Raw genomic sequence first — 13,029 nt, forward strand, 5'->3', positions numbered from 1 at the left:
TTGTGTATCTAATCTGTAATTGCATTGGCCAGTGAAGGAATAGTCATTGTTCTTTACAGCAGGGGATCCCTTCATCTACTGTGGCTGGCAGACATATTGGAGCCCTGTGATGGACCAAACCATTGATGATAGGATGTGTGACCCCTACCCCCTGAACAAACATGGTGGGCTGGTCAAGCAGCACAGACAATGCATTTCCCTTTTTGTAACTTCAGAGTGAGCTGAAACTTAAAGAGAGCAGGAGCCCCAGCCTGGGTGGCTGTGGACACGGACGGAGCTAGGCCTGTGTGGCGGCCCGTGGGATTGTGTGGAACTCTCTGGGACTCTGAAAAGGACTATTACGTTGTGATCTGGCACTTTGGATTATCGGGAGGTGCCCCCGAATCTGTTTTATTTGGACTTGTCGTGTGCTGTTCCTGTATTCCTGTTAGTAAACCTGTTGGATCATCCTCGGCCTGTTGTCTCTCTTTGCTCTGATGTACACCCCGTCACACACGGCTCTGGTTTCCAGCACATTGATCGAAAGGGCTGACTCGGACGGAGTTCAAGTACCCTGCGCTCGGTGGTGGAGACATACCGCTCCCCAGCCGGATAGACTGGCATCCGTGGTGAGGATCACCCAGGACGGGGCCAGAAAGGAGCGCCCCTGGGACAGAGAGAGGGGCCGAAGCCACCACTGAAGAGAGCTCCTGGTCTGTGGCGACAGAGACACTAACCTGTGCAAGGAGGAAGGCCGCTTGTCCCAACAGCGGAGAATATCCAGCTGCAGGGGACGCAGATGGAACTGGGCAAAGGGAACAGCCTCCATTGACGCCACCATTTGACCCAGCACCTGCATCAGGCGCCTGAGGGAATAACGGCGGGGCCTCAGCAGAGAGCGCACCGCCAGTTGGAGGGACTGCTGTTTGACTAAGGGCAACTTCACAAGTGCCGGCAAAGTCTCGAACTGCATCCCTAGGTACGTGAGACTCTGGGTCGGAGTCAGAGTGGATTTGGGAAGATTGACAAGCCACCCGAATTGGGCTAGAGTGGCGAGAGTGAGCGAGACACTCCGCTGACAGTCCACGCTGGATGAAGCCTTTACCAGAAGGTCGTCCAGGTAAGGAATCACTACCAACCCCTGTAGGTGCAGAACCGCAACCACTGCTGCCATGACCTTGGTGAATACCCGAGGAGCTGTGGCCAACCCGAAGGGGAGAGCCACGAATTGGAAATGTTCCTCTCCGATTGCAAAACGTAGCCAACGCTGGTGTGAAACTGCAATTGGCACGTGCAGATAGGCATCTCTGATGTCGATGGATGCCAGGAAATCCCCTTGGGTCATTGAGGCAATGACTGACCGCAGAGACTCCATGCGAAAATGCCGCACCTAAACATGCTCGTTGAGAAGCTTGAGATCCAGGATGGGCCGGAAGGAACCGTCCTTTTTGGGGACTAGGAAGAGATTTGAGTAGAAACCTCTGAACCGTTGCCGGGCGGGAAGCGGTATAATTACTCCGTTGGCCTGCAAGGATGCCACGGCCTGAGAGAAGGCGGCGGCCTTGGAGCAGGGGGGAGTTGAGAGAAAAAATCTGTTTGGCGAGCTGGAAGAGAATTCTATCCTGTAGCCGTGGGAGATGATATCCCTCACCCACTGATCGGAGACGTGTTGAAACCACGCGTCGCCAAAGTGGGAGAGCCTGCCACCGACTAAGGACGATGCTGGCGCGGACAGATAGTCACGAGGAGGCAGCCTTGGCGGCAGCACCTCCTGCCGTCTTCTGTGGACGCGCTTTTGGGCGCCAGTTGGATTTCTGGTCCTTGGCTGAGTTAGTGGACGAGGCCGAGGGCTTAGAGGACGACCAGTTGGAGGAACGAAAGGAACGAAACCTCGACTGATTCCTGCCCTGGACAGGTTTCCTGGTTTTGGTTTGTGGCATGGAAGTACTCTTCCCGCCAGTAGCTTCCTTAATAATTTCATCCAGCTGTTCACTGAACAGCCGGGACCCAGCAAAAGGGAGACCAGCCAGGTACTTCTTTGAAGAAGCATCTGCCTTCCACTCTCGAAGCCACAAGATCCTGCGGATAGCGAGGGAATTAGCCGAAGCCACCGCCGTGCGGTGAGAGGCCTCCAGCATGGCAGACATGGCATAGGATGAAAAAGCCGAAGCTTGGGAAGTTAAGGTAACCATTTCGGGCATAGATTCCCTGGTGAGGGAATGCATCTCCTCTAGAGAAGCAGAGATGGCTTTGAGAGCCCACATTGCTGCAAAAGTTGGGGAAAACAAGGCCCCCGCCGCTTCATATACGGATTTGGCCAGAAGGTCAATCTGGCGGTCAGTGGCATCCTTAAGGGAGGTGCCATCAGCCACCGATACAACGGTCCGGGCTGAGAGTCTAGACACCGGGGGGTCTACCTTTGGGGAATGAACCCACTCCTTGACCACCTCAGGTGGAAAGGGAAAGCGGTCATCAGAACCACGCTTTGGGAAGCGTTTGTCAGGACAGGCCCTAGGCTTGGTCACAGCGGCCTGAAAACTGGAGTGGTTAAAGAACACACTCTTTACTCTCTTAGGCGAGGTAAACTGGTGCTTTTCTGCCAGAGAGGGTTGCTCCTCTGATACTGGCAGATTGAGGTCCAGTACAGAATTAATAGAAGCAATCAAGTCACTAAGATCTGAGTCACTTTCAGACCGATCAATGGGGCACATGGAGTTAACCTCCGAGTCCCCAGTAAAGGCATCCTCCTCGTCCTGCGAGTCAGCTCCTGAATCAGAGCCGCGGGACGAGGAGGGAGAGGGGACCCTGCGTCTCTTCTTAGAAGGACGGGGTCTGGGACCTGATGATGAATCCTCTGTGAGCTCCGGTCCTGAGAGACCCCTAGCAGCAGAGGCACCCTGTGAAGGGGGCTGATGCATGCTCAGCAAAGTCCTGGACAGATGTCCCATGGAGTCAGCAAAAGACTGGGAGATAGACCTAGAAAAGGATTCTAGCCAAGCCGGGGGGTCAGCCACCGGAGCCGGAGCAGCCTGAGAGACCACTGGGGGTGCGATTCCAGGCTGAGGCACCGCCAGGTTAGAGCAGGCATCACAATGTGGGAAGGTGCTCGGTTCAGGCAGCAGGAGCTTACATGCAGTGCATACTGAATACAGCTTTGGAGCCTTGCTCCTCGTGTGAGACATGCTGCTGGAGTGGGGGCTCTGCCAGAGAATGAACCCCAGAGAGTATAATCAGAGGTCCACAACCGGAGACCGGTTGTGGCTTACCAGACCGCTGGAGCGGTGTTGTGTGCCCTCCAGATCCCGAAGCCCGGACCCCCAAGCACAGCAACTCAGCAGAGATGCTGCAGACCAGCGCTGCAATGCAGAGAGAACGCTGAGAAAATGGCCGCCGGAGCGAAGAGAGGGGGCGGGACTTGCTTGAGGAGCGGGATCTGGAGGGCCATAGAGATCTACAGGGGAGGAGACACACACTGCAGTAGGGAGTGTCCCTCCCCTGTGCAGAACGGCCGCCGGGCGGAGCCGAGCCTGTCCCTCTGCATGAGTGACATGTGAGGGCAGTGAAACCGAAACTAGGCCTCCGGCGAAGCCGGGGCCTAAATTTGACCATCGGCGCGGTTCTCAGGCGACAGCCAGAGAACCCGCCGGAAATGTCATAAAACACAATCAGCACACTCTCCCACAACAATAAAGTACAGGGACCCCCAATATATAAACATCTCAGGTACTTAGCTTGCTGAGACGCAGGGTTCCAAGTCCCTGGGGAGGAGTGCTCCGGTCCAGCAGGGTCCTGAAGAACTGCGGATGGAGACCGGTCTCCTGCCAAGCATGGAGACCGTGCTGGCTCCCACTTCAAGCCAGAGCCCAGGAGGGATGGTGAAGGAGCGCGGCATGTAAGGCTCCAGCCTTGGAATCAACCTTAACAACACCGCCGACACAGTGGGGTGAGAAGGGACATGCCGGGAGTCCAGACTTGGACCCGCTTTTCTTCAACTCATTCCAAAAATCAAAAATCAGATGAGAATGCATGTGTGGATGTATGCCTCCTGACACAAAGCGATAAACTGGCTAGATCTGGTTCTCCAGGGGGTGTATAAGCTCAGAGGGAGGAGCTACACTTTTAAGTGTAGTACTTTGTGTGTCCTCCGGAGGCAGAAGCTAAACACCCATGGTCTGGGTCTCCCATAGGAACGATGAAGAAAAATTGTGTATGAGGATGAATCTGGTGAGTCTTATACAGACTCAGGAGGGATCCCATTAGCTACAAGAAACATTTGGCAGGCGGATAGTCCATCTTCATGTGGAATGTTAGAGTATAAGGATTCCACATCCATGGTGGCTAAGATGGTACTCTCGGGTACAGGACCTATTGTAGATAGCTTTGTTATTAGGACAGTGGTGTCCTGTATATAGCTGCTGTGTTTCTCACCAGTGGCTTACGGAAATGTTCTACCCACCCAGAGAGTTTTCCAGTCAGCGTTCCCACCCCGAGATGATCGGCCTCCCTGGTTACCTGGTTTATGAATCTTGGGTAGCGTATAGAAAACTCCCATCCTTGGATTCTCAGGTTGTGGAACCTGTACACAGACATCTGATGACTCTTATCATCTCCCTCATATACAGTTAGGTCCAGAAATCTTTGGCCAGTGACACAATTTTGGCGAGTTGGGCTCTGTATGCCACCACATTGGATTTGAAATGAAACCTCTACAACAGAATTCAAGTGCAGATTGTAACGTTTAATTTGAAGGTTTGAACAAAAATATCTGATAGAAATTGTAGGAATTGTCACATTTCTTTACAAACACTCCACATTTTAGGAGGTCAAAAGTAATTGGACAAATAAACCAAACCCAAGCAAAATATTTTTATTTTCAATATTTTGTTGCGAATCCTTTGGAGGCAATCACTGCCTTAAGTCTGGAACCCATGGACATCACCAAACGCTGGGTTTCCTCCTTCTTAATGCTTTGCCAGGCCTTTACAGCCGCAGCCTTCAGGTCTTGCTTGTTTGTGGGTCTTTCCGTCTTAAGTCTGGATTTGAGCAAGTGAAATGCATGCTCAATTGGGTTAAGATCTGGTGATTGACTTGGCCATTGCAGAAGGTTCCACTTTTTTGCACTCATGAACTCCTGGGTAGCTTTGGCTGTATGCTTGGGGTCATTGTCCATCTGTACTATGAAGCGCCGTCCGATCAACTTTGCGGCATTTGGCTGAATCTGGGCTAAAAGTATATCCCGGTACACTTCAGAATTCATCCGGCTACTCTTGTCTGCTGTTATGTCATCAATAAACACAAGTGACCCAGTGCCATTGAAAGCCATGCATGCCCATGCCATCACGTTGCCTCCACCATGTTTTACAGAGGATGTGGTGTGCCTTGGATCATGTGCCGTTCCCTTTCTTCTCCAAACTTTTTTCTTCCCATCATTCTGGTACAGGTTGATCTTGGTCTCATCTGTCCATAGAATACTTTTCCAGAACTGAGCTGGCTTCATGAGGTGTTTTTCAGCAAATGTAACTCTGGCCTGTCTATTTTTGGAATTGATGAATGGTTTGCATCTAGATGTGAACCCTTTGTATTTACTTTCATGGAGTCTTCTCTTTACTGGTGACTTAGAGACAGATACACCTACTTCACTGAGAGTGTTCTGGACTTCAGTTGATGTTGTGAACGGGTTCTTCTTCACCAAAGAAAGTATGCGGCGATCATCCACCACTGTTGTCATCCGTGGACGCCCAGGCCTTTTTGAGTTCCCAAGCTCACCAGTCAATTCCTTTTTTCTCAGAATGTACCCGACTGTTGATTTTGCTACTCCAAGCATGTCTGCTATCTCTCTGATGGATTTTTTCTTTTTTTTCAGCCTCAGGATGTTCTGCTTCACCTCAATTAAGAGTTCCTTAGACCGCATGTTGTCTGGTCACAGCAACAGCTTCCAAATGCAAAACCACACACCTGTAATCAACCCCAGACCTTTTAACTACTTCATTGATTACAGGTTAACGAGGGAGACGCCTTCAGAGTTAATTGCAGCCCTTAAGAGTCCCTTGTCCAATTACTTTTGGTCCCTTGAAAAAGAGAAGGCAATGCATTACAGAGCTATGATTCCTAAACCCTTTCTCCGATTTGGATGTGAAAACTCTCATATTGCAGCTGGGAGTGTGCACTTTCAGCCCATATTATATATAGAATTGTATTTCTGAACATGTTTTTGTAAACAGCTAAAATAACAAAACTTGTGTCACTGTCCAAATATTTCTGGACCTGACTGTATTTTGAGGTTGGGTCATCATCCAGTCTGGGGTAGTACTGTATATCCATCAGTTGTCTGTTTACTTCTTTATTGTAGTCCGTTGTATTCAGGAGAACTATGGCGCCCCCTTTATCTGCTGGCTTCATAGTGGTCTCCTGCTTTCTCTTCAGGCTGTGGATTGCCCTTCTCTCCTGCACACTGATATTGGATGTTTATTTTGCTTTTTGTCCAATATCGTGGACTGTACTGAATATCTAATGAGTCAATGTACTGGTCCAGAATGGTGTGCGGCCAGGAGGTGTCCAGTCAGAGGTCCTCTTGTTGTTTGCGGCCAGGAGGAGGTGTCCAGTCAGAGGTCCTCTTGTTCTTTGCGGCCAGGAGGTGTCCAGTCAGAGGTCCTCTTTTTCTTTGCGGCCAGTAGGAGGTGTCCAGTCAGAGGTCCTCTTGTTCTTTGCGGCCAGGAGGAGGTGTCCAGTCAGAGGTCCTCTTGTTCTTTGCGGCCAGGAGGAGGTGTCCAGTCAGAGGTCCTCTTGTTCTTTGCGGCCAGGAGGTGTCCAGTCAGAGGTCCTCTTGTTCTTTGCGGCCAGGAGGAGGTGTCCAGTCAGAGGTCCTCTTGTTCTTTGCGGCCAGGAGGAGGTGTCCAGTCAGAGGTCCTCTTGTTCTTTGCGGCCAGGAGGAGGTGTCCAGTCAGAGGTCCTCTTGTTCTTTGCGGCCAGGAGGAGGTGTCCAGTCAGAGGTCCTCTTGTTCTTTGCGGCCAGGAGGAGGTGTCCAGTCAGAGGTCCTCTTGTTCTTTGCGGCCAGGAGGAGGTGTCCAGTCAGAGGTCCTCTTGTTCTTTGCGGCCAGGAGGTGTCCAGTCAGAGGTCCTCTTGTTCTTTGCGGCCAGTAGGAGGTGTCCAGTCAGAGGTCCTCTTGTTCTTTGCGGCCAGGAGGAGGTGTCCAGTCAGAGGTCCTCTTGTTCTTTGCGGCCAGGAGGAGGTGTCCAGTCAGAGGTCCTCTTGTTCTTTGCGGCCAGGAGGAGGTGTCCAGTCAGAGGTCCTCTTGTTCTTTGCGGCCAGGAGGAGGTGTCCAGTCAGAGGTCCTCTTGTTCTTTGCGGCCAGGAGGAGGTGTCCAGTCAGAGGTCCTCTTGTTCTTTGCGGCCAGGAGGAGGTGTCCAGTCAGAGGTCCTCCTCTTCTCTATTTTGGTTTGGGTTTGGCTGTTTAGAAGCTTCACGTTTTCTTTAGCATCAAAAAACTCCTTCAGTCTCAGCCTCCTGAGGTATTGTTCCTGTCGCTGCAAAGCTCGGTTTTGTCTAGAGGTTTTGTAGGACAAAATGTGAGACCTCTGGAAAGCGCACGGAGTTCTAGATTAGTGGGTTTGTGGGATGACAGATTGATAACACCGCTGCCTGTACCTGTGTCCCTCCGGCAGATTCGCTCCATGCTGCTGTGTTTGGGAGGAACTTGGCTGGTGCTTGCGGCCAAAAACGCGGCGTTTTCGTCCTAGTGCGCACATAGCCTTATATTCCCCTCCTGGCACCTTCACCCTCCAGTGCTGACCAGCTTGTCTGTCTCCGGCAGATTGTGACCTGCCGGCTTCTCCAGAGGTCGCACCTCAATACAAGTCTATGAGAGCCTCGTTCTGACTCTCATAGACTTGTACTGAGCACTGGTGAAGTAACTTATGACTAACGGACAGTCAGACGTGCTCACAAGATGGCGGCACAGGAAAAAAAGGTGAACATGCCAATGTCTGCACAATATCTGCCCGGATATTAACTGCTGCCATATCTGCACTATATCTGCCTGGATATTATACACAGCCATATCTGCACAATATCTGCCTGGATATTATACACAGCCATATCTGCACAATATCTGCCTGGATATTATACACAGCCATATCTGCACAATATCTGCCTGGATATTATACACAGTCATATCTGCACAATATCTGCCTGGATATTATACACAGCCATATCTGCACAATATCTGCCTGGATATTATACACAGCCATATCTGCACAATATCTGCCCGGATATCACCGCTGGTAATTTGCTGCGGGATTTCCATTGTAGACATTCTGCAGCATATACAGGATGTGACAGTGCAGACATTACCTGGGCACACAGGGCGTGCAGACATTACCTGGGCACACGGGGCATGCAGACATTACCTGGGCACACGAGGCGTGCAGACATTACCTGGGCACACGGGGCGTGCAGACATTACCTGGGCACACAGGGCATGCAGACATTACCTGGGCACACAAGGCGTGCAGACATTACCTGGGAACACGAGGCGTGCAGACATTACCTGGGCACACAGGGCTTGCAGACATTACCTGGGCACACGGGGCGTGCAGACATTACCTGGGCACACAGGGCGTGCAGACATTACCTGGGCACACAGGACGTGCAGACATTACCTGGGCACACAGGGCGTGCAGACATTACCTGGGCACACAGGGCGTGCAGACATTACCTGGGCACGTGGCGCGGTGGCACTGAGCCTCCTCTCTGCTGTAGAAACGTCTCCAGCTGTGGAGAGGAGACAGAAGTAATGGTTTCCATGTAATCTACGCTGCCCCCTCCCCTGTATCCGGCTATCAGGGGACGCTGGGAACTGTAACGCGAGTACATATGATGCTACTGCTCTCTGATGTCAGCCACCTCCAGCAGTGGATATGTAGTCACCTGTAGAACAGGCAGTGTCCTGCAAACACTTTGTGGGGGCCCGGGGCTCCTCTCCAGCACATGTAGTTCCCCGCCAGCTCCTTCACAGTCTCCAGGGTTTTCCGCTCACACGGGAAGGAGTGCACCGCGCACCCTGCAAACGGCATAAACATATCATCATCCTGCGCCAACTGCCTCCAGAGCTGTAATCACCATTCTGCTGCTCTCCTGAGAGCCGCCATTGCCGCCCCCTGCTGGTGAATGCAATGATAACACCCGGTCAGACACGTCCTGACAGATACAGTGGCATGCAAAAGTTTGAGCACCCTTGGTCAAAATTGCAAGTTGAAGATGAAATGAGGCATAAAAGGTAACGATGACACATTTACTTTGTATTTTAGACAAAATAAAGTTTCTTTTCTTTTCATCTTTAACATTTTAGAACTTTAAAGAAGGAAAATGGTCTGATGAAAAAGTTAGGGCACCCTGCATCGTTAGTACCTAGTAGCCTCCCCTTTGCCTAATATCACAGCTTGTAAACACTTTTTGCATCAGCCAAGAGTCTTTCAATTGTTGTAGGAGGGATTTTCAACCATTTTTCCTTGGAGACGTCTTCCAGTTCTGTGAGATTCCTGGTCGTCTTGCATGCTCTGCTATTCCTTGGAGACGTCTTCCAGTTCTGTGAGGTTCCTGGCTCATCTTCCAGTTCTGTGAGGTTCCTGGCTCATCTTCCAGTTCTGTGAGATTCCTGGCTTATCTTCCAGTTCTGTGAGATTCCTGGTTCTTCTTCCAGTTCTGTGAGATTTCTGGCTCATCTTCCAGTTCTGTGAGGTTCCTGGCTGGTCTTCCAGTTCTGTGAGATTCCTGGATCGTCTTCCAGTTCTGTGAGATTCCTGGTCGTCTTGCATGCTCTGCTATTCCTTGGAGACGTCTTCCAGTTCTGTGAGATTTCTGGCTCGTCTTCCAGTTCTGTGAGATTTCTGGCTCGTCTTCCAGTTCTGTGAGATTCCTGGATCGTCTTCCAGTTCTGTGAGGTTCCTGGCTGGTCTTCCAGTTCTGTGAGATTTCTGGCTCGTCTTCCAGTTCTGTGAGATTTCTGGCTCGTCTTCCAGTTCTGTGAGATTCCTGGATCGTCTTCCAGTTCTGTGAGATTCCTGGTCATCTTGCATGCTATGCTATTCCTTGGAGACTTCTTCCAGTTCTGTGAGGTTCCTGGCTCGTCTTCCAGTTCTGTGAGGTTCCTGGCTCGTCTTCCAGTTCTGTGAGGTTCCTGGCTCGTCTTCCAGTTCTGTGAGGTTCCTGGCTCGTCTTCCAGTTCTGTGAGATTCCTGGCTCGTCTTCCAGTTCTGTGAGATTCCTGGCTCGTCTTCCAGTTCTGTGAGATTCCTGGCTCGTCTTCCAGTTCTGTGAGATTCCTGGCTCGTCTTCCAGTTCTGTGAGATTCCTGGCTCGTCTTCCAGTTCTGTGAGATTCCTGGCTCGTCTTCCAGTTCTGTGAGATTCCTGGCTCGTCTTCCAGTTCTGTGAGATTCCTGGCTCGTCTTCCAGTTCTGTGAGATTCCTGGCTCGTCTTCCAGTTCTGTGAGATTCCTGGCTCGTCTTCCAGTTCTGTGAGATTCCTGGCTCGTCTTCCAGTTCTGTGAGATTCCTGGCTCGTCTTCCAGTTCTGTGAGATTTCTGGCTCGTCTTCCAGTTCTGTGAGATTTCTGGCTCGTCTTCCAGTTCTGTGAGATTCCTGGCTGGTCTTGCATGGACTGCTCTTCCTTGGAGACATCTTCCAGTTCGGTGAGATTCCTGGTTCTTCCAGTTCTATGAGGTTCCTGGATCGTCTTCCAGTTTTGTGAGATTCCTGGCTGGTCTTCCAGTTCTGTGAGGTTCCTGGCTGGTCTTCCAGTTCTGTGAGGTTGCTGGCTGGTCTTCCAGTTCTGTGAGGTTGCTGGCTTGTCTTCCAGTTTTGTGAGATTCCTGGCTCATTTTCCAGTTCTGTGAGATTCCTGGCTGGTCTTCCAGTTCTGTGAGGTTCCTGGCTGGTCTTCCAGTTCTGTGAGGTTTCTGGCTCGTCTTCCAGTTCTGTGAGATTCCTGGCTCGTCTTCCAGTTCTGTGAGGTTCCTGGCTCGTTTCCCAGTTCTGTGAGGTTCCTGGCTGGTCTTCCAGTTCTGTGAGATTCCTGGATCGTCTTCCAGTTCTGTGCGGTTCCTGGCTGGTCTTGCATGCACTGTTCTTTTGAGGTCTCTCCACAGATTTTCAATGATCCGGGGACTGTGAGGCCTTCACCCTGCGCCTTTTGAGGTTGTCTATTGTGGATTTTGTGTGTTTAGGATCTTTATCCATTTGTAGAAGCTGTCCTCTCTTTTTTTCCTCTTTTCCCCTCTTTTCATCTTCAGCTTTTTACAGATGGTGTTATGTTTCCATCAAGAATTTGATAAAATTTCATTGAATCCATTCTTTCCTCTACTTGTGAAATGTTCCCTGTGCCATTGACTGCAACACAACCCAAAAGCATGATTGAGCCACCCCATGCTTAATGGTTGGTGAGATGTTCTTTTCCTGAATTTGTGCCCTTTTTTCTCCACACATACCAATACTTCTATTTTAACCTCATCGCTCCACAGGACTTGTTTTGAGAACACCTGAGGCTTGTTTAGCTGTTCTTTTGCAGACTTCTGGCCCTGAATTTCACGGTGAGGACGCAGGAGAGGTTTTCTTCTGATGACTCTTCCATGAAGGCCATATTTATTCAGGTGTCTCTGAACACTAGAACAATGAGCCACAACTCCAGAGACAGCTGAATCCTCCTGAGGGTCTTTTGCAGTCAAGCAGGGGTTCTGATTTGCTTCTAGCAATCCTACCAGCAGTTCTCACAAAAATGTTGCTTGGTTTTCCAGACCTTATCTTCACCTCCACTGTTCCTGGTCACTGCCATGTCTTAATTATATTTCGAACGGAGGAAAAAGCAACTTGAAATCGCTTTACTATCTTCTTATAGCCTTCTCCTGCTTTGTGGCCTCCACCATTCTCATTTTCAGAGTGCCAGGCAGCAGCTTAGAAGAACCCATGGCTGCTGTTTTTTGGCACAAGGTTAGAAGACGCTGGGTTTTTATAAAGATATTATATTTGCATCACCTGATGATAGTGTTGTGGCTCGTTCACTAACAGGATAATTAACGTCTGAAACCTCGGTCAAAGTTATCTGAGCACACAAATCTCTAAGGGTGTCCAAACTTTTGCACTGACCCATTTTCCTTTATGTAATTTTTAACATGTAAAAGATTAAAATATACATATATTTGTTTTTGCCAAAAATACACAAAAAATGTGTCACCTATAACTTTCTGCCTTTTACAGAACATTTCATCTTCAACTTGCTTAACTGTTTTATCAAAGTGTCAGCCAGCAGAATAGTGACTGCAGCACTGGAGGTGACTGGAGGGTAAGACACAATGTAACAGCAGAATAGTGACTGCAGCACTGGAGGTGACTGGAGGATAAGACACAATGTAACAGCAGAATAGTGACTGCAGCTCTGGAGGTGACTGGAGGATAAGACACAATGTAACAGCAGAATAGTGACTGCAGCTCTGGAGGTGACTGGAGGATAAGACACAATGTAACAGCAGAATAGTGACTGCAGCACTGGAGGTGACTGGAGGATAAGACACAATGTAACAGCAGAATAGTGACTGCAGCTCTGGAGGTGACTGGAGGATAAGACACAATGTAACAGCAGAATAGTGAGTGCAGCTCTGGAGGTGACTGGAGGATAAGACATGATGTAACAGCAGAATAGTGACTGCAGCTCTGGAGGTGACTGGAGGGTAAGACATGATGTAACAGCAGAATAGTGACTGCAGCTCTGGAGGTGACTGGAGGATAAGACATGATGTAACAGCAGAATAGTGACTGCAGCTCTGGAGGTGATTGGATGATATGAGGTTGATCAGGTATGACCTGGGTGCTGGTGAGTGCAGAGCGATTCTTTACCTGCCGGCACCGCGCTGCACAATGTTGCGTTACTCAGAGCGCTGCACAGGCCGTTCACACCGTCATCCACATGTTCTGCAAAAAAGAGGTGCTGATTGGTCGGGTCACTAGCAAGGGACTGAAGCTCCGCCCACCTGTGGATAAATCAGCGGTGACCAATCA

General features: G+C 50.1%; 1 protein-coding gene across 1 annotated transcript in view; it reads right to left on the bottom strand.

The window, feature by feature from the left end:
* VWA2 (von Willebrand factor A domain containing 2) overlaps nt 1-13,029 on the bottom strand; it is a 46,063-nt gene that overhangs the window by 16,068 nt on the left and 16,966 nt on the right. Inside the window, exons 6-8 of the mRNA XM_075352178.1 lie at nt 12,868-13,001; nt 8,908-9,040; nt 8,696-8,751 (exon numbers count right to left, since the gene is read on the bottom strand). Of these exons, the coding sequence (XP_075208293.1) occupies nt 8,696-8,751; nt 8,908-9,040; nt 12,868-13,001 (323 nt within the window). The remainder of the gene's footprint in view (nt 1-8,695; nt 8,752-8,907; nt 9,041-12,867; nt 13,002-13,029) is intronic.

The sequence above is a fragment of the Anomaloglossus baeobatrachus genome, chromosome 5 (assembly GCF_048569485.1).
Source record: "Anomaloglossus baeobatrachus isolate aAnoBae1 chromosome 5, aAnoBae1.hap1, whole genome shotgun sequence".
NCBI lineage: Eukaryota > Metazoa > Chordata > Amphibia > Anura > Aromobatidae > Anomaloglossus > Anomaloglossus baeobatrachus.